The 25,890-nt window shown below is 39.1% G+C and overlaps 1 protein-coding gene and 1 pseudogene across 1 annotated transcript in view; both read right to left on the reverse strand.

The window, feature by feature from the left end:
- The window catches only part of TMTC1 (transmembrane O-mannosyltransferase targeting cadherins 1), a 378,921-nt gene extending 353,656 nt beyond the window's left edge, over nt 1–25,265 (reverse strand). Inside the window, exons 1-2 of the mRNA XM_053718806.1 lie at nt 23,517–25,265; nt 13,525–13,702 (exon numbers count right to left, since the gene is read on the reverse strand). Coding sequence (XP_053574781.1) covers nt 13,525–13,702; nt 23,517–24,790 — 1,452 coding nt within the window. The 5' untranslated portion in view covers nt 24,791–25,265. The remainder of the gene's footprint in view (nt 1–13,524; nt 13,703–23,516) is intronic.
- LOC128665438 (uncharacterized) lies at nt 11,806–11,924 on the reverse strand (annotated as a pseudogene).
- Nucleotides 25,266–25,890: the final 625 nt, after the last annotated feature.

Here is a 25,890-nt window from a genome sequence, read left to right on the forward strand (position 1 = left end):
TTATTAAATAGTTAATAACTATTTAGTAACTATTCTACCTAGTTAAAATAAATACAAACTTGCCTGTAAAATAAAAATAAACCCTAAGATAGCTACAATGTAACTATTAGTTATATTGTAGCTAGCTTAGGGTTTATTTTATAGGTAAGTATTTAGTTTTAAATAGGAATAATTTAGTTAATGATAGTAATTTTATTTAGATTTATTTAAATTATATTTAAGTTAGGGGGTGTTAGGGTTAGGGTTAGACTTAGGTTTAAAGGGTTAATAAATTTAGAATAGTGGCGGCGACGTTGGGGACAGCAGATTAGGGGTTAATAATATTTAACTAGCGTTTGCGAGGCGGAAGTGCGGCGGTTTAGGGGTTAATATGTTTATTCTAGTGGCGGCGATGTCCGGAGCGGCAGATTAGGGGTTAAAAAATGTATTTTAGTGTTTGCAATGCAGGAGGGCCTCGGTTTAGGGGTTAATATGTAGTTTATGGGTGTTAGTGTACTTTTTAGCACTTTAGTTATGAGTTTTATGCTACGGCGTTGTAGTGTAAAACTCATAACTACTGACTTTAGAATGTGTTAGGAATCTTGATGGGGTAGGGTGTACCGCTCACTTTTTGGCCTCCCAGGACAAACTCATAATACCAGCGCTATGGAAGTCCCATAGAAAAAAGGTTTTACGAAATTTACGTAAGTCGGTTTGCGGTAAGGCCAAAAAAGTGTGCGGTGCCCCTATACCTGCAAGACTCGTAATACCAGCGGTCGTAAAAAAGCAGCTTTAGGACCTGTTAACGCTGCTTTTTCCCCTTACCGCACCGTTAACAGCAGCGTTAACAGGTCCTAAAGCTGCTTTTTTACGCCCGCTGGTATTTAACTTGCTTCTGCCAGACACATATTCTGTCAGCCACATAGAGAGCAACAGATAACCCCTTCTGTCAGCCATATAAAGAGCAATCTGAATGATAAGCTTTACCCATAAAGCATTGCTCACCGCTCCTTAAGACCTACCTGACAAAACGTAGGCCTTGTTGCTTACCCATAAATATTTTTTGAACTGAATAAAATAAAAGGACATTGTAGTCAATTAATTTCTTTATTTAATACAAAAGATGATATTTAAAAAAAAAAAAATACTCCATTTTATATATTTTTTATTTTTATAGGGCTATTAGATTAGGTGTAATTGTTTTTATTTTTGATAATTTCGTTTATTCTTTTGTAATCTTTGTGTTTTTTATTTTTCATGATTTTAGTGTTAATTATTTTTGGTATTTTTAAATTTTTCATAGGATTTGGTTTTTTTAGTTGTAATTTAGTTTTTTAAATATTTTTCTTAGTGTTAGGTTTTTTTAAATTTGTAATTTAGTATTTTTAATTGGTAGTATTTTTTATTTTATTAGATTAGTTATATTAGGTTAATTTATAATTTAATGTTAGGTTTATATTAATTTCACAGGTAAGTTTTTATTTATTTAAATAGATTTATATTGTAATTTTAATTTAAAGTTAGGGGGTGTTCGGATTAGAAGTTAATAGTTTAATTTAGTGTTTTGCGATGTGGGGGGCCGGCGGTTTAGGGGTTAATGGTTTATTTAGTGGCGGAGATATGGGAGGCCGGAGGTTTAGGGGTTAATAACTGTTATAGTGGCGGGGCGATGTCGGGGAGCGGCGGATTAGGGGTTAATAGCTTTTATTAGGTGTCGGCGATGTCAGTGGCGACAGATTAGGGGTTAATAACTTTATTTAGGTGTCGGCGATGTCAGGGGCGGCAGATTAGGGGTGTTTAGACTTGGGGTTTATGTTAGGGTGTTAGGTTTAAATGTAACTTTCTTTTCCCCATAGACATCAATGGGGTTGCGTTACGGTGATCGCCATTCCGCACTTTAGGTGTTAGTTTTTTTTCTAACACTCTGTCCCCATTGATGTCTATGGGGAAAGCGTGCATGAGCACGTCAAAGCAGCCCTTGGATTTTGTGCAGTATGGAGCTTAACGCAACCATATTGCACGCACAAGGAGGCTTTTCAGAAACTTGGAATGGCATCACTATGGAGAGTGAACTTTTAAAGTGATCATGGTAAATTAAACCTAAACTATAATCCTTATCATAATCTACATTATTTTTTATATTAACCTTCATTTATCTTTTTTTTTTTTTTTTTTTCAGACGCACTAAAGCAATATTTTAGCTCTATTATATTTCTATCGCCCCCTCCGGCTGCCTACAGCAAAACTATGATTTTTATTGAGGTGATGTTTTCACCTCTAAATCAATAGGCAATCTACCAATATGGCATTTCTATTTCTTTTTATTATTGCAATGTTATCTTTATTATATCATTTTAAATAGCTGATTTTGCCTGCTGAAACCCCAACCTATAATGAAAATGTAAATTCAGCACTCATGGCTGCAGAAAAGTTGTGTGATCAAGCAGAGGGCATTACACTCAGAGTGAGGGATGGGTGAGATTGCTACTAAAATTTTTATTTTAAATTGTTTTCTCAGACAAAGATAAAGGGATCTTTTGTGTTCATATACAGTGTTAAGAATAAGAGCTTTTCTCCCTGAAAGCTCACTCCATTTTAATAAATTACAAAAACAGATTTTGTATATACAAAAATAAACTTAAAGGATTAAATTCCCATACATGTTATACTATGCAACTGGTATAACAAGTCATTGGAAACACATTAACCCCTTAATGACCGGACCATTTTTCAATTTTCTTACCCTTAATGACAATGGCTATTTTTAAATTTCTGCAGTGTTTGTGTTTAGCTGTAATTTTCCTCTTACTCATTTACTGTACCCACACATATTGTATACCGTTTTTCTCGCCATTAAATGGACTTTCTAAATATACCATTATTTCCATCATATCTTATAATTTACTGTAAAAAAAAATACAAAATATGAGGAAAAAATGGAAAAAAAACACACTTTTTCTAACTTTGACCCCCAAAATCTGTTACACATCTACAACCACCAAAAAACACCCATGCTAAATAGTTTCTAAATTTTGTCCTGAGTTTAGAAATACCCAATGTTTACATGTTCTTTTTTTTTTTTTGTAAGTTATAGGGCCATAAATACAAGTAGCACTTTGCTATTTCCAAACCACTTTTTTTTTTTAAATTAGCGCTAGTTACATTGGGACACTGATATCTTTCAGGAATCCCTGAATATCCCTTGACATGTATATATTTTTATTTAGAAGACATCCCAAAGTATTGATCTAGGCCCATTTTGGTATATTTCATGCCACCATTTCACCGCCAAATACAATCAAATAAAAAAAAAACTGTTAAATTTTTCACAATTTTAGGTTTCTCACTGAAATTATTTACAAACAGCTTGTGTAATTATGGCACAAATGGTTGTAAATGCTTCTCTGGGATCCCCTTTGTTCAGAAATAGCAGACATATATGGCTTTGGCGTTGCTTTTTGGTAATAATAAGGCCGTTAAATGCTGCTGCGCACCACACTTGTAATATGCCCAGCAGTTAAGGGGTTAATTAGGTAGCTTGTAGGGTTAATTTTTAGCTTTAGTGTAGAGATCCGCCTCCCACCTGACACATCCCACCCCCTGATCCCCCCCTGACCTCCCTCAAACAGCTTTCTTCCCTCCCCCACCTCACAATTGTCACCGCCATCTTAAGTACTGGCAGAAAGTCTGCCAGAACTGAAATAAAAATCATTTTTTATTTTTTTTTATTTTTTTTTTCATACTGTCTGTAGTCTGCATCCCCCCTTACCCCACAACCTCCCTGATCCCCCCATACATCTTTCTAACCCTCCCCCTCTACCTATTTGCTGCCATCTTGGGTACTGGCAGCTGTCTGCCAGTACCCAATTTGCCCCCAAAAATAGTTTTTTTTTTACTTTTTAGATGAAAAATATGTTTTCTGTAGTGTAGCACCCGCCCCCGGTGGCCCTTTCTGCATCGGTGGGTAAAATAAGGGATTGCAGTGATGCCTCAATATTGAGGCATCACTACAATCCCTTGTAAGCAGCTGGAAGCGATCAAGATCGCTTCCAGCGCTTCTAACAACAGAGGACGTACCAGGTACGTCAATTGTCATTAAGGGAATGTTTTTCCATGACGTACCTGGTACATCCTCTGTCATTAAGGGGTTAAAGGGATATGAAACCCAATTTTTTTTATTTCATGATTCAGATAGAGCATGCAATTTTAAGCAATTTTCTAATTTACTCCTATTATACATTTTTCTTCGTTCTCTTGCTATCTCTATTTGAAAAAGCAGTAATGTAAGTCTACACCGGTGCTGAACCAAAAATGGGCCGGCGCCTATGCTTAAATTCCTGTTTTTCCAAATGGAGAAAGCAAGAAAACTTAGAAAAATTGATAAAAGGAGTAAATTAGAAAGTTGCTTAAAGTTGCATGCTCTGTCTGAATCATTAAAGAAAACATTTGGGTTTTGTGTCCCTTTAACCTTTTAACTGCTGAGCCATTTCCACCACCTGTGCTGAGCTGTTTTGGAGTTGTAGGTGCTGCTCACATTTAAACCCCACTGTAGGTCACTTTTAGTGAGAAACCCAGACAAATTATATATTGCTTTTTTCACCAGACTCAGCTAATTCAAACTATATCACAGTGCAGATGACGACCACGTGTCCTTATGCATAGCAGAGGGTTTAATAAGAAACCAATGTTACAATACAAATCCCTTAAAGGGATAGAAAGGTAAAAAATGAAATGTGCATGTTTTCCTGGACACTTATGAGTTACACATGCTGCAGGGTGTGCAGAGGGCAATATGCATTGCACACCTTGAGAGCACATGAATAGTGACCCTGGACAGTACTATTCATGTTCCTCCCTGCATACCCTGCAGCATGTGTAACTCATACATATCCAGGAAAACATGACTGGGGTGGCAACCCTAGCATGGGAGGACTTCAATTTTTGTAATAAACTTCTATTAGCAAAAATGCTTCTAGTAAAAGTATTTACTGTTTGTGTGTAGCATACGCACATATCCTGTGAGGACCTGTGCACAAGTATTCAGATACCACGCCTTCTCAGAAAGTCATTAGTGGCTTGTATGACACAAATGACGTCTTCAGAAGCAATACACACCACCGCCAGCTGTCTGAGAAAGTGTGGTGTTTAAATACTGGTGCACAAGCCTTCACAGGATATGTGCGTATGCTGCAGAAAAACAGTAATGACTTTTACTAGAAGCATTTTGCTAATGGAAGTATATTGCAAAATTGCTTCTATTTCAAATGTTTTCAAATTCTGATCTTTCTATCCCTTTAAAGAATATTAGTAATATGATCCAATAAATGTAGTTGGCAAATTACCTTATAGGCTTGAAAGCAAAAGGAGAGAGAGCCCTTTGTGGTTGTGTTTTTGAGTTCATGTTTGATCAAATAGGAGGGGAATTTCCATCCACATACTTTAAACTGTGGTCTTTTTCGAAAATGTGTTATCTTATCTCTCTGTATCATTTCCTCTAGTTCTTTAAATCCATTCTATTTCTAGATCTAATCTGTAGGCTAATGCACACTTTACATTATTTGAATAAAATGTAATATTTTATTTCTGTAATCTCCTCTGCAGAACCCTACGTTAGTTTAGTATCAATAACCACTGTACACTTGAATAGAACTGTTTAATATGTATGGTGCTTGCTCCAACACTAATGACAATAACATCTAAAGGTTGTATATGATGTGAAATAATCTGTGCAATACTCGCTGAAAACCTCTAGATGGCATGGAACAAATAAAGCTTCCTTATTTTTATTTAAAAAAATAATTTAATAGGACAAATTATGATTCTCATACATTATTATAAATACACTACACTCACTATAAGCTGACCTGACAATAACCAGGGCTTGATAAATTTGTTCAAAATCTAAGAGGCTGTGCATATCTTCAAATACACAAAACAAGCTAAGCAGTGATAGATCTTCTTGATTGACTAGAAGACACATTCAAACTGGTGACGTAAAGGGAAACTGTACTGTGAAATTTTACTGTATTGAGAATGGCATTTTGTACCACCTGCAGAGTATTAAATGTATGGGAAATAGCTTTTGAAAAAGCTGGCTTTGTTTCTTTGAAACCTTGAAATCACAACCTATAAATAGGGTTGCCACCTTTCTTGGAAAAAAATACCGGCCATTCTCATTAACATAAGTTTGCATAAATAATTATACAGCATAACTAAAAAACTAAAGCTGCTCGGACGGATTTTTAAATGCTCATGTGTTTATCATTAGTATTTATCACACTCAGAAGTTTCACTTAGACAGGGGCTTTGTTTCAATATGTATTCTTTATTTTCGACATTGACATGAACCTAAAAATACCGGCCGTGTCAGTAAAATACTGGCTGGTTGGCAACCCTACCTATAGAAGAGGCAATTATAGGTTATGTAATTAATGCATAAGAAACGTACAGAAATTATTTAACGCTTCGATGCCTGGAACACTTGGTGAAAGGATTTAACCCTGGTATGGGTCACCCAAATGCATTGCTTATGTCAGCATTACAGCAGGGAGTTGAAAGGGAGGGAACAGGAAGAGAGTAATGAGTCTGGCTGCAGGTGGGAATAAGTGACCCGATGCATTCAGGCCACCAAGGCTAATTTTCTATATGTGATGGCATCTTTGGTACTTTTTTTTAGTATTGGTAATGCCATTAATTTGTTTAAGCTAAATTAAAGTCAATTTATAATTATGCAACAAAAATTATTCACTAGCACCCAAGCCAATACATTCAATTTCACCCTCAACTGGAGCATCCACCCACTGATCTAGCCAAGGAGGTCAGGCTGTTCATGTGCACAGTCTTTATTTAAAGGGACAGTCTAGACCCAATACTTAATTACTTATTGTTACATACCAGAGAAACATATTGCAACTGGTCCCACATCTATAAGCTTCTAAGAAGTACATGAAACATTTAAATATTCATTGTTTGTTAGGAGATGAAGATGGCCACTTAGCTCCGCCCACCTATTACGTGTATATTTTGGTTTGTTACATTTCTCCAATCACGATCCACTCATGAATATGTTTTCCTATGTGCACAAGCTGATTTGTGCATGTGCAATTTGAAATAGCTAATTGAAAAATATTAAGCGTGCACTGCTAAACTGACATACAAGAAAACACCGAACTGGACAAAAAGAAGGCTGTGGGCGGAGCTTGACGGACATTTTCAGCTGCTAACAAACAATGATTATTTAAAAGTTTTATGTACTTCTTACCAGCTTGTAGATGTGGAACCTGTTGCAAGTTGCTTGTCTGGTAGGTAACAATAAATAATAAAGAATAAGTATTGGGTCCAGACTGTTGCTTTAATCTCTCCTTTGTGGCCACAAGCACCTGGGGGTGCACTACCATTCAATATAATGGCTCCAATGCTATAGTTTCACATTGAGATCCATTTAAGAACATGTAGTTTGATGTGAAATGAAAAACTCAATCCAGTGCAAGACTGTGGATATTTATTTACTATAACAAAGAATACATATGAAATGTCATCTAACACTAGATGTAGGTCATTTCTATGGTAACCTTGATTTGTGTTTAATATTAATCCATAAAAGAGAGATTACCTCACACACTCACATATCATATTTCAGATATAATTATTTACTACACATAAAGGTAAATATACCCAGTGAAATGCCAGCTGGACAAAGTACACTGTACAATCAGATTACTGTAACCACTTTAATGCAGGAGTGTGCTTTAGGGCTTAGCTTTGTCCACACTTGCTATTACAGATACCAGCATCTTGCCCTAAAGCACAATCTGTTTCTATGGATACTGTGTCTTATAGAATGTTAACCTCATCTGCACAAAGCATGCTTGTGTACACTGACACTGTAAGCTCTGCAAAGGAATAGATGAGAGAGTATTTACAGTGGTATACACTGGATAAAAGATAGCCCAACTCCTACTGTAGTTCAGCCTATATGTTAATGTATGTTTTACCCCAAGTTCCATTGTGCTGGAAGTGTATAATTAAAACATGGCTACATTACTTTCTTTTCTTCATCCATAGGACATTGGTTGGAGCTAATACAAATAAAACCTTTTAGGGTTTCCATCATAAAAAAAAACATTCCTGATCATGACTAGGCCTGCAAACCCCCATTCTCCCAGCCCCATTTATTGTACATAGCTTAGAGAAGGACATCAGAAGGAATATTGAAGAAAGATTTAAACATGTAAGTACATTTACAAGGGTAGAATCTGCAAGAGGTAATGTTTTAAAGGGACATTGATTTGTATAAATAAAATGCTCTATTACATTAGAATGTTTAGATTTCAAACAATTTATTTTACTATTTGTTTAACCCCTCATTTGCCACTCCAGATAAGGACACAGCTGGGGAGCAAATAAGAAGCAGGCATACATGCGTATGCTCCAGTCACAAGCCATATCTTCATCTGGAGCTGAACAGGGATGTTCAGGAGTGCAACTTTGACTATATATTGAACCATTTGGAAGGAGTTACAACACCTAGCAAAAGAAGACAGCTTATTTAAAAATAAAATGCACTTTACTTTTACAATAGAATGTCTCTTTAAAGTGAAAGGGTAGGAGATGTTTCCTTTAATGTGAAAAATATATTTATTTTAATGTTCAGTAAAAATGATATAGTTTCACTGCAAATGTTACATCAGAAAAAAAAGGCAGTCTCTATAGATATATATGTAGTACAAACCAAACTGATACAGTATATTTTATTCCATTTCATAGTTAAAAAAAAAAAAAATTATGCTTACCTGATAAATTTATTTCTTTCCGGGCATGGAGAGTCCACAACGTCATTCCAATTACTAGTGGGATATTCAATGTCTGGCCAGCAGGAGGAGGCAAAGAGCACCCCAGCAAAGCTGGTAAGTGTAACTTCCCTTACCCATAATCCCCAAAGGAAAATGGAAAAAGAAGAAACACAAGGGTGAAAAGGTGCCTGAGGTTTACTCAAAAGAACTGCCAAATTATAACTAAAAGAAATTATAACTAAAAGAGACTCTCCATGCTCGGAATGAAATAAATTTATCAGGTAAGCATACATTTTGTTTTCTTTCCTATGGCATGGAGAGTCTATGACGTCATTCCAATTACTAGTGGGAACCAATACCCAAGCTAGAGGACACGGAATGAACAGGGAGGAAGAACAAGGCAGGAGGACCTAAATAGAAGGCACCACGGCTTGAAGAACCTTTCTCCTAAAAGCGGCCCCATCCGAGGCAAAAGTATCAAATTTGTAGAATTTGGAAAAAGTATGCAAAGAGGACCATGTTGCCGTCTTGCAAATCTGTTCCACAGAAGCGTCATTTTTGAAAACACAAGAAGAGCAGACAGCCCTAGTGGAATGAGCCGTAATTCTCTCAGGAGGCTGCTGTCCAGCAGTCTCATAAGCAAAATGAATCATACTTCTTAACCAGAGGGAAAGAGTAGTAGAAGTGGCCTTCTGACCCTTACGCTTTCCAGAGAAAACAACAAACAGGGCAGAAGATTGCCGAAAATCTTTAGTGCTTGTAGGAAAAATTGTAGAGCACACACAACATCCAGGTTATGCAAAAGACGTTCCTTATGAGAAGAAGGATTAGGACAAAAAGAAGGAACAACAATATCCTGAATAATGGTTTTATCGGACACAGCTTTAGGGAGAAACCCCAATTTAGTACAAAGGACCGCCTTATCTGCATGAAAAATAAGGTACGCGAATCACACTGCAGAGCTGAAAAACTCAGAAACTCTGCAAGCGGAAGAAATAGCAAGGAGAAACAAAACCTTTCAAGATAACAACTTTATATCAACAACAAGCATCGGCTCAAATGGAGCCTGCTGCAAAACTTTAAGAACTAGGTTAAGGCTCCAAGGAGGAGCAACAGGTTTAAACACAGGCCTGATTCTGACCAGGGCCTGAACAAAAGCTTGAACATCTGGTTAATCTAACAGACTTTGGTGCAAAAGAATAGACAGTGCAGAAATCTGACCAGAGTACTGAATGACAAACCTTTCTCCAGGCCATCCTGAAGAAAAGATAAAATCCGGGGAATCCTCACCCGACTCTAAGAGAAACCCTTAGAGTCACACCAAAAAAGGTATTTACGCCATACCTTATGGTAAATCCTGCGAGTAACAGGTTTACAAGCCTGAAGCATAGCCTCAATGACCGCTTCAGAAAAACCATGTCTAGACAGAACTAGGTGTTCAATCTCCAAGCAATCAGATTCAGAGAATCCAGGTTTGAATGTAGGAAGGTCCTTCCTCAGAGGTAACCTCCAAGATGGAAGAGTAGACATATTCACTAGTTCTTGCGAGGCGATGCAGGAGCTATTAGAATTACAGATGCTCTCTCCTGTCTGATACGAGTAATGACTCATGGAAGGAAACAGGTATGCCAGAGAGAAGATCCAACGAACCGCAAAAGCGTCTATCAGAACGACCAGAGGATCTCTTGACCTTGAACCATACTTTGGAAGCTTGGCATTTTGACGAAACGCCATCAGATCCAACTCCGGACTCCCCCACCTGAAGGTTCTCTTTGAGAACACCTCCGGATGGAGAGCCCACTCCCCGGGATGAAAGATTTGTCTGCTCAGAAAATTTGCCTCCCTGATGACCACCCCTGGAATGTGGAAAGCAGATAGGAGACAATCGTGAGCTTCCGCCCACTGCAGAATACGAGTCACCTCCTACATAGCCAAGGAACACCAAGTTACTCCCTGGTGGTTGAAGTAAGCCACTGAGGAGATGTAGTCCGACTGGAATCTGATAAACTGGACTAAAGATAATTGAGGCCACTTCGTCAAGGCATTGAAGATTGCTCTCAACTCTAAGATGTATATGGGAAGAGAAGACTCCTCCCAAGTACACAGGCCCTTAGGTCTTAATGAGCCCCAAACTGCTCCCCAGGCTTACAGGTTGGCGTCTGTGGTCACAATCACCCAGGAAGGTCTCAGAAAGCATGTGCCCTGAGACAGATGGATGGTCCTGTGAAATCCACCACGAAAGAGCGTCTCTTGTCAGGGGATCCAGATCTATGCACTGTGAGAGATCTCTGTTCCATTGTCTGAGCATGCATAAATGCAGAAGTCTCAGATAGAATCGAGCAAAAGGAATGATATCAATTGAAGCTAATTTAGACCAATCACCTCCATGCATGCGAACAGAAGCCTGGAGAGGAAGGTAAGAAGTCAGAAGATTGGATTTTCTGACATCCGTCAGGAAAATATTCATGGATATAAATTCTATAATTGTTCCCAAAAAACACACCTTTGTGTCTGGCACTAGGGAACATTTATTCTAGATTCACTTTCCAACTGTGGAAATGAAGAATAGAAAACAACATCTCAGATTGAAATCTTGCTAACTGAAAAGATGGCGCCTGAACCAAGATCGTCTAGGTATGGCGTCACAGCTATTCCATGAGATCTGACCATATTGTAGTCCTAAGATCAGTAAACAGAAGATGATCTCAACCTAGACCTATCTAAGATGGCACCGTATAAAAAGATAATCTCCTCAACATCAGAAGAAAAAAAAAGAAAAAAGAATCTTTTATATAAAAAAAAAAAAAGGATACCGAAGAATCTACTAGTGTCCTGAGATTACTGGGAAAGAGATATTATAAAGTTAAGACAATACCTTGATGTCTCAAACACTATTAGGAATCCCTCCCTAGGAGAAATTAGATAATAATGATTCCAAGAACCTAATCATGGACATCAATTAAGTGTTAGTGACCTAAATTGCACCAAAAGTTAGGAAGATCATACAATCGTCCAAACCTACATAAAGAAGTAAAGTATACCGCACCCGGTGTTCCCAGGCAGTCGGCCATCCAGGTACTGACCAGGCCTGGCCCTGCTTAACTTCCGAGATCAGACGGGATCGGGTGCATTACGGGCAGTGTGGAGGTAGACAACAAAAATCCCCTCAATATGAGAGATTAATATTGAGCCACGATGTCCAAACTTGGGACATAAAATAAGATATTAGTGATAAAAAAAGCACTAAACATTATGTATACTGTATAATCCTATGACCATAGGAAATGCCCCAGACATAAACAGAGCTGAAATCATGTCTCCAAATACATAAAAAATCTGTATGAGAGACAAACAATTTAGAGTCCTGAGAGCACCCAGAACGGTTAACAAAATTGCCCTTTAATTCTCCAGTCATAATAAACAATGCTGTACCGCTAACTGTTGATGTCTCTAACATAAATGCGGGGGGAAAGATAACAGTCTCTCTTGAAGATGCTGCAGGCACAGCTCTAACTGATGCTGGGTATTTCCAATAAAAACTGCGCACCTTAAGAATTATCTCAGTGTGACCGGCTTAGATACCACGTCAGCCAGGCAGATAAAAGATTTAGGCACTGCTAAATTCAATAACTGCTCTCCGCTAACTTAATAAGAAACCTCATGTCCTTAAATTACTCGGACATAAACTGAAGAGAAGAGCACCATTGTGTAAACGGCGCAAAAAAAGGTCGTAGATCATTGTATCTGAGTGCAAATATACAAAAAGATCATACCTATATTGATTATTGTGTATATAGTTTAGAACACATTTAATCTGAGACGGAAAAACGTATTAATTAACTCCGTCGTCAAGGAACCCCTGACTGTAAAGAGGCATATTATTCCCTATATTTTAGTGAATTAACTCCTGGTATGGAAAGGAGCGTGAGGAATATCCCTAGTGTAAATATACACACGGTCTCCATACAATATAAGCCTGGTCTTTATGGAATTGACTTCAAAAGGCTATAGAGGCGGCCTCATTTTTCTTCCACTGGATTAGTCCAGGGGTCTGCTCCGCCGCAAAACCTCCCAAACTCTGAGGAGATAACTTCATTAAAATACAAACCCTTTCTGAGGGTAACAGGTCACACCCGGTCCCTGATTGTCTGTCCTCTCACCCTTTAGTGTGGAAAGAAATATATAATAAAGGACTTACCATCCAGGGTCTTCTGCTGTAGAGCAGTTACAACAGCTGCAGGTCTGTCAGTCTCATCCGGCCGCTGACAGGGACCTGAAAGTAAAAGAAAAAACAGAGTAACCAACCCTGGTTTTCTATATAAGGGGTAGCATAAATGTTAGAAATAAAGCAAGGACCACCTCGCCGCTTTTTTAACTGCTAAAAGCCAGCATTACTCTTTCTAAAGAGCTTAACATGGACCCATTAAAGGATTAAATATCTTCAGACATCATCTTCGCACATCCTCCATTGACAGAGGCAAAGAGAATGACTGGGATTAAATATCTTCAGACACCATCTTCGCACATCCTCCATTGACAGAGGCAAAGAGAATGACTGGGGATTATGGGTAAGGGAAGTTACACTTAACAGCTTTGCTGGGGTGCTCTTTGCCTCCTCCTGCTGGCCAAAAGTTGAATATCCCACTAGTAATTGGAATAACGTTGTGGACTCTCCATGCTAAAGGAAAGAAAAATGTACCCACCGAAAATAAAAAATAAATAAAATGCAAAAAAAAAAAAAGGAAGTTCTTACGGCCTCAGTATGAATGGGATGAGCAGAGAACAGAAGCGCAGCTGCCAACGCCAGTATTCTGTCTTTAAATACAACCTTATGGCAGGTGAACATCAGCAGGGAGCTCACCAAACAATGCAAAAACACATTCACCGCATGGAAATAAAATGGTTCCATTCCCCAGAAAAATACATTGAGTCTGAAAGATAAAGAAAGAAGAAGAATTGTGTAAATACAGGATGAAAAAAATTACTGCAAACAGTATGCGAGAAATGTAATAGGCATCATGCAATGCATATCCGTTATTTAGGTTGACTGTTTTTCACTGTAAAGGCTGAAATGCTTACCACAGGTGCCTGCTACCTGCTGCATATTGATGAGTGCTTTAAATCAGTGCAGGAGCTTATTTAAATCTGTTCTCTAACCATGTAAATTTACTTAAAGGGTCAGTCTACACCAGAATTTGTATTGTTTTAAAAGATAGATAAATCCCTTTATTACCTATTCCCTAGTATTGCATAACCAACACAGTTATATTAATATACTTTTTACCTCTGTCGTTACCTTGTATCTAAGCCTCTGCAAACTGCCAACTTATTTCAGTTTATTTGACAAACTTGCATTTTAGCCAATCAGTGCTGACTCCTAGGCAACCCCACGTGAGTGAGCACAATGTTATTAATATGACACACATAAACTAACGCCCTCTAGTGGAGAAAAACTGTCAAAATGCATTCATATAAGAGGCGGCCTTCAAGTTCTAAGAAATTAGCATTTGAGCCTACCTAGGTTTAGCTTTCAAATAAGAATACCAAAAGAACAAAGCAAAATTGGAGATAAAACTTAAATTATGCTTACCTGATCATTTTCTTTTCTTCTGACTGGAAGAGTCCACAGCTGCATTCATTACTTTTGGGAATTCAGAACCCTGCCACCAGAAGGAGACAAAGACACCCCAGCCAAAGCCCCAAATACCTCCCCCACTTCCCTGGTAGGAGAAATAAAGGTGAAAAAGGTGCCAGAAGAACAAAAAATACGGCCGCCCCTTATGAACAACACGGACGGGGAGCTGTGGAAAAGAAAATTATCAGGTAAGCATAATTTAAGTTTTTCTTCTTAAATGGGAAGAGTCCACAGCTGCATTCATTACTTTTGGGAAAACAATAACCAAGCTATAGAGGACACTGAATTCAAAACGTGCGGGTACAAAAGGCGGCCTCTTCTGAGAGCACCACAACCTAACATCCCAAACTCCCAACAGAAAAACTGCTTCACTAGAAGCCAAAGTACAAAAAGGAAAAAGGCAGAGATAACTGCCCAACATTTAAAACCAGCAAGACCTTTGCTAGAGACCGCTCAGGTTATTAGACTTGACCGAGCTGCAGGCACGAAGCCCGCAAAATTAAACTCACCCCCAATCAACAGAAAGGGGAAACATCCACATTCCCCCAGCGGGTAAGAAAGACACTAAGCTAAATGATTCCGAAAAGCCCCCCAGAACCCAAAGGGACTAGGATGAAGAAAATTAACTCCAAGAGAGTGAACCAGGATGAAACAGGGCACCTATGAAAAGACCCTGCCGACCCAGCACAGCAGAGGGAGGACTTGTAAAGCCCCCTCTACCTCAAAGGACCAAGAAATGTCCTGAGAACTTAAAAGGAGGAAGAAAAATCCCTCCCCTACACAGACCGCTTACTCGCACCCAGAATAGAGCAACCGAAAGACAAACCGTCCCCGGGAGCCGCTGAAAAAACAACATCAGATATCTATGTTCCTCCAAGCCATAGGCGTCCCGCTGCAAATAAGGACTTAGCGACCACAGGTCGCCACCATAACTATGAAACCGCTCAGGACATTCTTCTTCAGAAGAACTCCAAAACAGTGCAGGACAGGACATTCCCAAAAGGGCAGGAAAGGAAGGAACCAAACCCAGAACCCGGTAGAGCAAACAACCTGCCGAGGAGGGATCCACTGCGAAACCTCCTCCTTAAGAGAGTTCACAAAAACTATGATACGCGGCTAAGATCAACAGATTAGACCGATCCCTGACTCTCACTCCAGCAACGGGCCCAGCACCAAAGTGACTGATAATGTCCGAAAGACTCATGGATTAAAAAGTACCCTGAATCATTAGGACCTGCAGGAAGGAAAAGGGAGGGAACCAACCCCCCAAAAGAGCTTGGGTTCCATAACTCAGACACAGCCCCCTTCCTGAAGATGAAGGGCACTCCCAAAAGGAGACCCTTTACTGGAACTACATTAAAGGCATGGCACAAGAAATCCATCCCTTCACACTGACATTCCGCACGTAATGTAGGGGAAACAACCCCACTAAACAGAGGAATAAAAAGTACCTCCAAGCACCAGGCGGATACTATAGATGTCAAATTCACCTCCAAAGGGAGGGAAAGCGAAGCCAGAACTTAACAGCTTGCTAGCACACAATTAAGGTGCAAATAGCTGCAGTTGGTTTCAAACTGCAAACCTACTGCTCATTAGACAGCAAAGCTAACCATCAGGCTATTACAGCGGGGCTGAAGCTTAAAGCCATAGACAAGCTCAAAAGGACCTTACCAAAAGAAAAACCCTCCGGACACTAAGGCTGGCCCAGTAAGAAGTCTAAATCTCGCTGCAAGAGAGAAAAATTATGCCAGCGAAACTGGGCCGTCCCGATCAGTCCTAAGGGATCTGGATACAGACCCCCAAAATTCCAGTCAAGACAGGACAAACAAACCCGGGCACCCGAAAACACGGAGCAGGCTTAAATATATAATAACCCCTGAGGAACCACTAGGTTACCCCCTCCGGAGTAGACTTTGCACCACAGGCGATGCAGTCACAGTCACTTCCAAAACACCTTGAACGTTCACTAAATGTCCCATACACAGAGAGCTTAGGACACCTACAGCGGGATACAACTCCCAACATAAGGGTGATAGGCAATGGTGAAGCCACGCAGCCACTCTGGAAGACCTCAAGGCTCTAGGGACAACTTCCACTAAGTCCAAAGACTAAGTAACGTATGAAAAAACAGAAACTCTGTTTAGGAATGCTAGCTGTCACCAGAATCACAAGACGGATGAGAAAACAGGATCTTTACCTGGGTTCAAGCCCACAACCTCCTGCTTCAGGCGCGGTGGCGCTAACTTCTACGCCACATCTCCCTTAGAAACTGGAAAGAGAAGCTAACAAAAATCCCCAAGATCCACAGGATCCACTTCCCTGACACCCCTACAGCTCGACACAAACACCTAAGCAGAGGTGACACAGGAAAAAGGGGGGACAATCAAATCTGTAAATCCCCCAAAAATATGGGAACAGACGAGATCCAGGAAGTAGAATAATCAAAAGGCTTTAACCTTCAGAAACAAATGACCCGAAGCCAACCCCAAGGAAGGGGACAAAAAGGCCCATCAACCTAAACATGAAGGAAGAGAGTCAGTCATCAAGGAAAACCGATTCCAAGAGGAGAACCTCAAAACAGAAGACGAGGGAAGTCACCCAGATTGATCCCTAGTAGGATCCGCTCTGGACCCCCACCCACGAGGAACAGGACAGTGAGGACTGATACAATCCCCTGATGCCCCACCCAAAGGCAGAACGAGAACCAGCCTGACGTTTGGGAACAAAAGCTTCCTCTACCATGCTTTAGCCCTGCAGGGCAGAGGCTCAAAAAATGTATGGAACTCATGGAAGGTGCACTTCACGAAAACTCTTAGCAAAAGCAAAGATTATTCAATCTAACGAGACATCAAGAATAAACTCCTCATCCGAGAGAGCAACTCACCACCCACTAGGTCAGCCGGTTACCCCGACACCACGTGGACGATATAGACCGTAAGGAACAGAAAGAGCACCCTATAATGACCAGCCTGCTACATAGGGCACTCCAAACAATCAGGCCACAGAAAATTTGAGACCCCACGAGGACTCGATAAAAGGATCTAAGACATAACAATGTACTAACACTTAACATGCGACTTCCGCGGAAGTGCTCAAGCGATCACAAAATTGCTAGTATCAAATTCCAGAGAAGAAATATTTCCCCACAGAGAAATCATAACAGACATGAACTTCTTAAAAAATAAATAAAATACATCCTAACCGGATCAAATAAAAGCAGGGCAGCACCTGCAGGTGAACACCCAAGAAGAATGGGTACACCAACGGCTAGCCAATTAGAGACCCCATTCTTCCAAGCTCAGAACTGGAATAAGATACCCAAAAAAGAAAGGAAAATTGAAGACGACCAGGAGATTAACTTCATGCCCACACGTCAAACCCAGCTTGCCGTCTGGAACAGAAGACAGAGGATCCCTTAACCTATTAGTACTGGGATCCTCCAGCACCGCTAGAACATGCCATACCAGGACACGAAGGCGCGCAAGTCTATAACGAAAAGCAAGACTTACTGACGACCCCGACCCGAGAGTTAGGCCTCTGAAGCTTCATAGGAGACTGCTTCCCCAGATGGCTGATCTGACCCAGGTGATTCCACACCTGACGAGCCCCGGTTAGCATAAAACCGACAGTATCTCATCAACAACTCCTCTGGAAGATGTAAATGCTCCAGGGCCATAGATAAGGTCATGCGGAACCGTGCCGTAACCTCTGGAGGAAACAAGCCGCCTTCCGGAGAAGGGGTAACAGCATTAGGGACACCTGCTTGCATAGCCAAAGAAGGTTCTAGGGAACGCGCTGCACGTGATATGGGATCCCCAGGGGCGGAAGGCTTGGCGGACTCTGACTTCCCTGTATCGGGAGAAGAGAACACTCTACAGCGGCATTCGAAACATAACTGATGGGCATGGATAACTGGGCCATTTCATACTCTTCACAAGAAATAGAATCTGAATCAGAGACAACCGTCTCCAAAAAGTCAGACTCCTCCATAACTTGATATATAGAAATTATGGACATAAAAAATAAAAAATGGCATCTTACACCCCCAATGGCTGGGGCACTCACCACCTCCTGAGACCCAGACAGCTAGCGAAACAGACCCTCTCCGTCGCCACACGGTCAGGAATACGGAAATGGAGCACAGAAGCGTGACCATGCCTCGTCACAAGGTGCACCGTGCAGGCCATAGAAAAGTGCGCCAAGGCCTACAAGAGCTGCGCAGCCTGACAAGAAAAGGCTGTTATGTTCCGATCTAACCACAAGCGCAAGTAACACTACACAATAGCAGACAGAATCACATAACAAACATGATTAAAGCCCCCCCCTGTTCAATAACCCCCCTCAAGAGATATTAACCCTTGCTTCCTTGTAAAGATAAAGGAGTCCCAAGACCCTGACTTCTTCGTTTACATTACTTTATCACATCATCGAAGTAAAATGAAACGATTTTATCAGAATCAACACAGTGGAACAGGAACACAGCCCTTCAAGTGTGACAGATAGTAGCCTCGCTTCTGACATGGACTTGAGAGAAGAAAGCAGGCAGCGAAACTCGTCAATGCTGATTGCTAAGGAGCTGTTAACATGAGTCGGGATGGTTTCACAGAAAGACTCTCCCTGCATCTCCGGACTCTAACATTCATCCATGCTCTCACTGAGAGGCTGACAGGATTACTTAAAACTCCAGTCCAATTTCAAAGAGTACTACCCTCCATAAGAGACTATCTCAAACTTCTGACACTTCTCTGCCAACCTCTTGTGACGAAAGGCAAAGAATGACTGGGGGATGAGGGAAGTGGGGGAGGTATTTGAGCTTTTGGCTGGGGTGTCTTTGCCTCCTCCTGGTGGCCAGGTTCTGAATTCCCAAAAGTAATGAATGCAAGCTGTGGACTCTTCCCGTTTAAGAAGAAAAAGTAAATTGGAAAGTTGTTATCTGAATCATGAAAGTTTATTTTGGACTAGAATGTCCCTTTAAGGACCATTAAATACGGTAGAATTGTATAATCAATAAATACATAATAAAAAGACAATGCAATAACACAGTCTAAATTTTAAATGAGCAGTAGTTTGTTTTCTGACAAATTTAAAAGTTATTTTTTTCCCCTCCACCTGTATCATGTGACAGCCATCAGCCAATCACAACCCTTGCACATGTTCAGATGGAGCTGGTGCCTCAGAAAGTGTGTATATAAAAAGACTGTGCACATTTTTATAATAGAAGCAAATTAGAAAGTGTTTTCATTTGATATCCAGTATACATAGGCTCTTGCTATGTACAGTCACATGATATATGACACAGGCCCAGATAATGAACGCACAGGTTATGTTGCATGATATACTGTTTCCTGGATTTGTGAAATTGTGCCAAGCTGAAGATGCTATCAATAAACTAATAATGGTGAGAGAGATGTGAAATCAAAACCCTGCTAGATAAGGTATGTCAAAGTAACTATAAAAAATTCTATAAAACAGCCATACTAGTACAGAAGAGAACAAAATACAAATGGATTCAGTATACAAGAGATCAGTTACATGATGATAAATAATGAAAATGCACCTGTGTGAGATACACTAATCTGATTATATAAAAAGCTAGTACATACATGCTCCTTCACTGCAAAGAAAGAGAAAATGCCACTGAGCCCTCTAGATATTATTATCCCGCTTAACCCATCGTGTGATTCCTTCTCTTAAAGGGACACTAAACCCACATTTTTTCTTTCATGATTCAGATAAAGCATAAAATTTTAAGCAACTTTCTAATTTACTCCTATAAATTTTTCTTTGTTCTCTTGCTATATTTATTTTAAAAGCAGGAATGTAAATCTTAGCAGCCAGCCCATTTTAGGTCCAGCACTATGGATAGTGCTTGTGTATTGGAGGCTTACATTTACCCTCCAATAAGCAAGAATAACCCAGGTTCTCAACCAAAAATAGGCCGGCTCCTATGCATCACATTCCTGCTTTTTAAATAAAGATAGCAAATTAGCAATAGAACAAAGAAAAATTGATAATAGGAGTAAATTAGAAAGTTGCTTAAAATGGCATGCTCTATCTGAATCATGAAAGAAAAAATTTGGGTTTAGTGTCCCTTTAATGTATTGATATTCTCAGTACTGTCCATAGAAGGGGGTCTTCTCAATATTCAGACTAAATCATGTTCATCCAAGTAGATAAATGAACTAAGCACGTAAACATCTATACAATCAGAAACATCTCTCCTTTCCCTATTGTATCCTAAAACGCGGATTCACTAAATTTGTGGGAAGCTCTTAAAATCTTAGGGCCCCATTCTAAAAAACTTACTGGCATGGAGAGAAATTGTCTGCTTATTTTACTGAACCCTATATTGTAAAGTTTTTTTCCTTTATATAAAGAATATTAGCAAACTCCCCTTAAAGGGATAAGAAACCATCTGTTTCATTGTTGTAATAAAAAAAAACATTAAGCTGTGGCTTATTCTTCATAGAAAGCATTGCAATATGTATTATTCATCAATTTAAATGGATTTTACCTTTTATTTCTTTTTTTAAACTTTATTTGTGCAGTGTCCATTACTTCCTGTCACAGACCAACAAGGAGGCAGTGGTCTGTACAGGAAGGTTTATCTAGCTTGATTTGTGTGTTTTTGGAGTTATCTAGCTTGATGTCAAAAATCATCTAGAGTAATTTAAAGGGATACTAAACCCAAAAATGGGCTGACTCCTAAGCTTACATTCCTGCTTTTTAAATAAAGATATTAAGAGAACGAAGAAAAATTGATAATAGCAGTAAATTAGAAAGTTGCTTAAAATTGCATGTTCTATCTGAATCAGTAAAGAAGAAAATTGGGCTTAGTATCCCTTTAAGTTACTCTAGAAGTTTTTATAAAAAAAATTAATAATAGGAGATATTGGTGAGTTTCTGATCATCTGGCTCAGAGAGAGAAAAGCAAGGCTCAGAGAGAAGAGACGAGGAAGGAGAAACTTCTTTAAAAGGACATAACAGCCACAATTGAAATGTACATCAATGCATTTCACTTTTAAATAAAAGTATTTTTGCCATGCAAAAATGTTTCTTGTAAAATCTATCACAGTTTTCAATGTGAGCTTGTACTGCACATAAAGCATATCTAAATATGCTTCATGCACTGGAATTTTAAACAGTATCACATAAATTTAGTCATCACCAACTTAGGGCTAAATTACAAGTGGCGCGCTAACGTTAGCGTGCGGGATATTGAAATATTGCTAATTTGCGCTTATATTAAAAGTTGAAAGTAAACGCAGCCAACTAAATTTGCGCTCGTCAGGTTAGCGCAACTGAAGTCCTCCCATAAAGCGTTATGGCCAAATTAAAAGTAGCACCACATATAACATAAACACATTAAAATAAAGTGTTAAACTCATAAACACTATCTAATAAAAATTATTCATATAAATATTAAAATGAAATGTTATAAGGGTTAAAAGGTATATGGTATATGACAAGGTATTGCAATGGAAAGGGCTATAATATATATATGCATACATATACATGTCTAAATATGTGTATACATGTGTATTTATGTTTATATGTGAATATACATACATAAACATTTAAACAAATATATACATATGCATATATACTTTGTAGCCCTTTAATAAATTGAGATATTTAATAATGTGTTTTACGGTGTATGCACTGTAAATATTTTACATTCCAATGTTCTTCACATAGGGGAAAATGTTCTATGTATTGTTAAATAGATATCCCTAAAGAAATATCTGTATATACATATACAGTATATATAAATATTGAAATGTAACATATTCATAAATACCTTCAAGTTAGGGCATTTGGTCTTATGCATGTTGGGTTAGCAATGCGAGCAATAAGTGTAGAGTTTTTGTTCAGTTTGCGCGCTCCCTTGAAGTCTATAGGTAGGAGTTAACGTATTTGCGATATCTGAAGTCCTAAAGTTAAACACGTCAGCGTTTTGCTTGCGCACAATCAATTTACTTTCATCTTGCAATATGTGCCATAACCTGCGAGCGTTAAAGGTTTACGTCTGGCAGTGTTTGCATGCAAACAAAAACGCTAAATAACGCGCCACTTGTAATCTGGCCCATACTGATTAAAATGTCACTGTTCAAAATGCTGGTGAGCAAAGCATATTTAGATATACTTCATGTGCACAGTAAAAGATCTCACTTTTAAACACTCAAAGTTTTTACTAGAAGTATTTTTGCTAATTCATGTGTATTGTAAAATAATTCTATTCAAAAGTGAAATGCGCTCATGTGCATTTTAGTTTTGGCTGAAATGTCCCTTTAACTATGGGTTCAACTCCTTTGCAGGGTTGGTAGCGCTAGAAAAACATGCTCTTACAAATTATATATTATGAATACATACAGAAATTACTTTAAAGAGACAATAAACACTAGATAAATGCTAGATAGAATGATGATTTCAAAGAAAAAGTTAGTCTGACAATAATAATAATAATAATATGTAGATGTATTTTTTAAATTTTCATTAGTTGTTTAAATAGTGACAAAATAAGTGTAAAGTTTTACCGTCTATAAAACAATGGGGGCTGCCATCTTGTAATTTAGGTTACCTTCTCTGCTCTGGCCAATTAGGGACAGTTATAAATAGGTCAATAGAGAGTCCAACCAATGGCTATGTGGAATGTAACAGTGTTCTGCAATTCCATTTCTAACAGGAAATTTCAGAATGGAATTACAGAAATAAGCATATTCTAGAGCTTTTTATACATATACGATTTATCATTTTATATTACCATCTCAAAGTGTTTAATTTCACTGTATACCACTTTAATGGCTAACAAATACAATAGGCAATAAATAATATATTTAGGAGCAAGCAAGAATATTAAGCAGTCACACACACATTTGTTAGGAGTTTGTGTATTAAGAGAATTGTTTAAAAAAAAAGGAAAATAGTGCCTCCCTGGCTCACAGTATTTGGTAAGCCCTAAGAGATGTATATTATTTGTAACTTTTCTTTCCTGGTATAGGAATCATTTTATTTCCCTGTCTCTAGCTCTGGCAATGACATATCTAACCATTTTCTCATATAATGTTTGCTCTCTGCTATACATTTCTCTGCCCTTTCACCATCAGTACCTGAAGCTCAGAACACAAAGGGGTCGGTAAGACTTGTGGCTACTGTTGTCGCTCATGCCTTTGCCCCAGAAGTCATTGCTGAAGATGCTGCTCACAGGAGTGTCCCCTCGGCTGTCAGGGTTATTGAGAATAGCCCACACGTCATCATGAACAAATTCACCCTGCACAGATCTACCAAAGCACAGTGCAGACAAGAAAGCTGGAGCTAACAGGAAACCAAACTTCTGCCAAAAGTTATCAGAGTCCTTGTGACAAGCTCCAGGGCATTTGGATGCCACATTGTGATTATGAGACAATTCTGGATATGTGCTTTCTAATGCATCATTACATTTGTCAATGTGTAACTCTCTTAAGATGCTTTGACCTGCTCCACTAAGTGCCTCATTGGAAATGCTCTCAACCTCTTCATCTGTTGGACCTTTCGTTGTTTCTTTAGGGATGCTCTGGCCTGTAACATCGGATGCTTGTTTGGTAATCTTTCTGAGGACGGTCTCTCCTGCATCTTTAGCAGTCTCTGTGGCTATCTCTCTGTGGACACTCGGCTCTTTTGTTTTATCTGTGTCTTCAGGTGTCTCGCTGATTGTGGTTTGTCTATCCCCAATAGTTGAGTCTGTGGGTATATTTCTGAGGATGTTCTGCATTGCACCAAAAGCGGTGTCTTTAGTAATCTCACTAAGGATGCTTTGCCCATCACCATAAGCTGTATCTGTGGGTATCTCTGGGATGATGTGCTGAACGGCACCTTTAGCTTTGTCTCTGGACATCCTTCTGTGGTTACCCTGCCCCATATTGGAAGCTTCATCTTTTTTCATCTCCTTAGGTATCTTCTGTCCATTATCATTAGCTGGTTCTGTAGGAATTGTTTGGGGTGTCTTCTTACACATACTTTTAGCTTCATCTCCAGGACTCTCATCCTTGACCTGCTTCTGACTCTTTGATGTGTCTCTGGGTAACTTTTTAAAAATGTATTGACTGACATTGTTAGCTATATCTTTGGGGATCTCTCTAAGGTCACTCTGACTCGCACCAATAGATTTCACTTTTAATATATCTTTGAGTACACTCTGATTTGCACCATTTACTATGTCCTTGGGTACCTGTTTGACGATTTTTTGGGGGGCACAGTCAGCTGTGCCCTTGGGTATCTGGCTGACGATATCATGAGCAGCATTGTTAGCTGTGTCCCTGGGTATCTCTCTGAGGATGTTTAGAGCAGCACTGTTAGCTGTGCTCTTGGGTATCTCTCCAAGGATACTTTGCCTTGAACGGCTCATGCTCTCAATATTTCAGACTCACATTTTGCAGAAAATGCCCAAATAAACTTGTTGTATCGGTAGAGTGGACTGTCTAATAGAGAAATAAAGGTATATATATATATATCTAGTGCAAGTTAGTCAGTCAGGTTTTCCAAGCCCCTGTACTCAGTGGTAACTGTATATAGATACCGCAGTATTGCGCACATTTACAGCATAGCACTGTACACCTGCAGTGACTCACTATACAGTCCGTAGCGTAACTACTAATCACAGCACCTCACGCCAACTGACACTGCAGATATAGACTCCCGCCGAACCACGATCCGTGATGTCTCTTCACGCTGCAGACATTGGCGGTACTGTGCAATATGAGAGTCTCTCTGTAATATCTTCCCGCTGTTTATGCGCTGTCACCGCTGAGCTGTAAAGTCGTTGTCACCGGCTTCTCTCCGTCAAGCGTATGATGCTGTCTCTCGGATGGCGGATCGCTCCGTTCTCCTCTTCTGCACAGCTGCAAATAAACAGCAGCCGCCCCCTCCGGACGCATGCGCAGTGGGACAGAAGCTGCACAAGTGTGAAGAGTGCGAAACTATTTTTTTTGCTGACTGATTTTTATAGCGAATATATTATTGTTATATATAGCATGGTACATAGAGGGAGAAGGTAAGATAGATAGATAGATAGATAGATGATAGATAGATAGATAGATAGATAGATAGATAGATAGATAGATAGATAGATAGATAGATGATAGATAGATAGATAGATAGATAGATAGATAGATAGATGATAGATAGATAGATAGATAGATAGATAGATAGATAGATAGATAGATTAGATAGATAGATAGATAGATAGATAGATAGATTGATAGATAGATAGATAGATAGATAGATAGATAGATAGATGATAGATAGATAGATAGATAGATAGATAGATAGATAGATGATAGATAGATAGATAGATAGATGATAGATAGATAGATGATAGATATATAGATAGATAGATGATAGATAGATAGATAGATAGATAGATGATAGAGAGATCTATAGATAGATAGATAGATAGATAGATAGATAGATAGATAGATAGATTGATAGATGATAGATAGATAGATT

The sequence above is a fragment of the Bombina bombina genome, chromosome 6, assembly GCF_027579735.1.
Source record: "Bombina bombina isolate aBomBom1 chromosome 6, aBomBom1.pri, whole genome shotgun sequence".
Taxonomy (NCBI): Eukaryota; Metazoa; Chordata; class Amphibia; order Anura; family Bombinatoridae; genus Bombina; species Bombina bombina.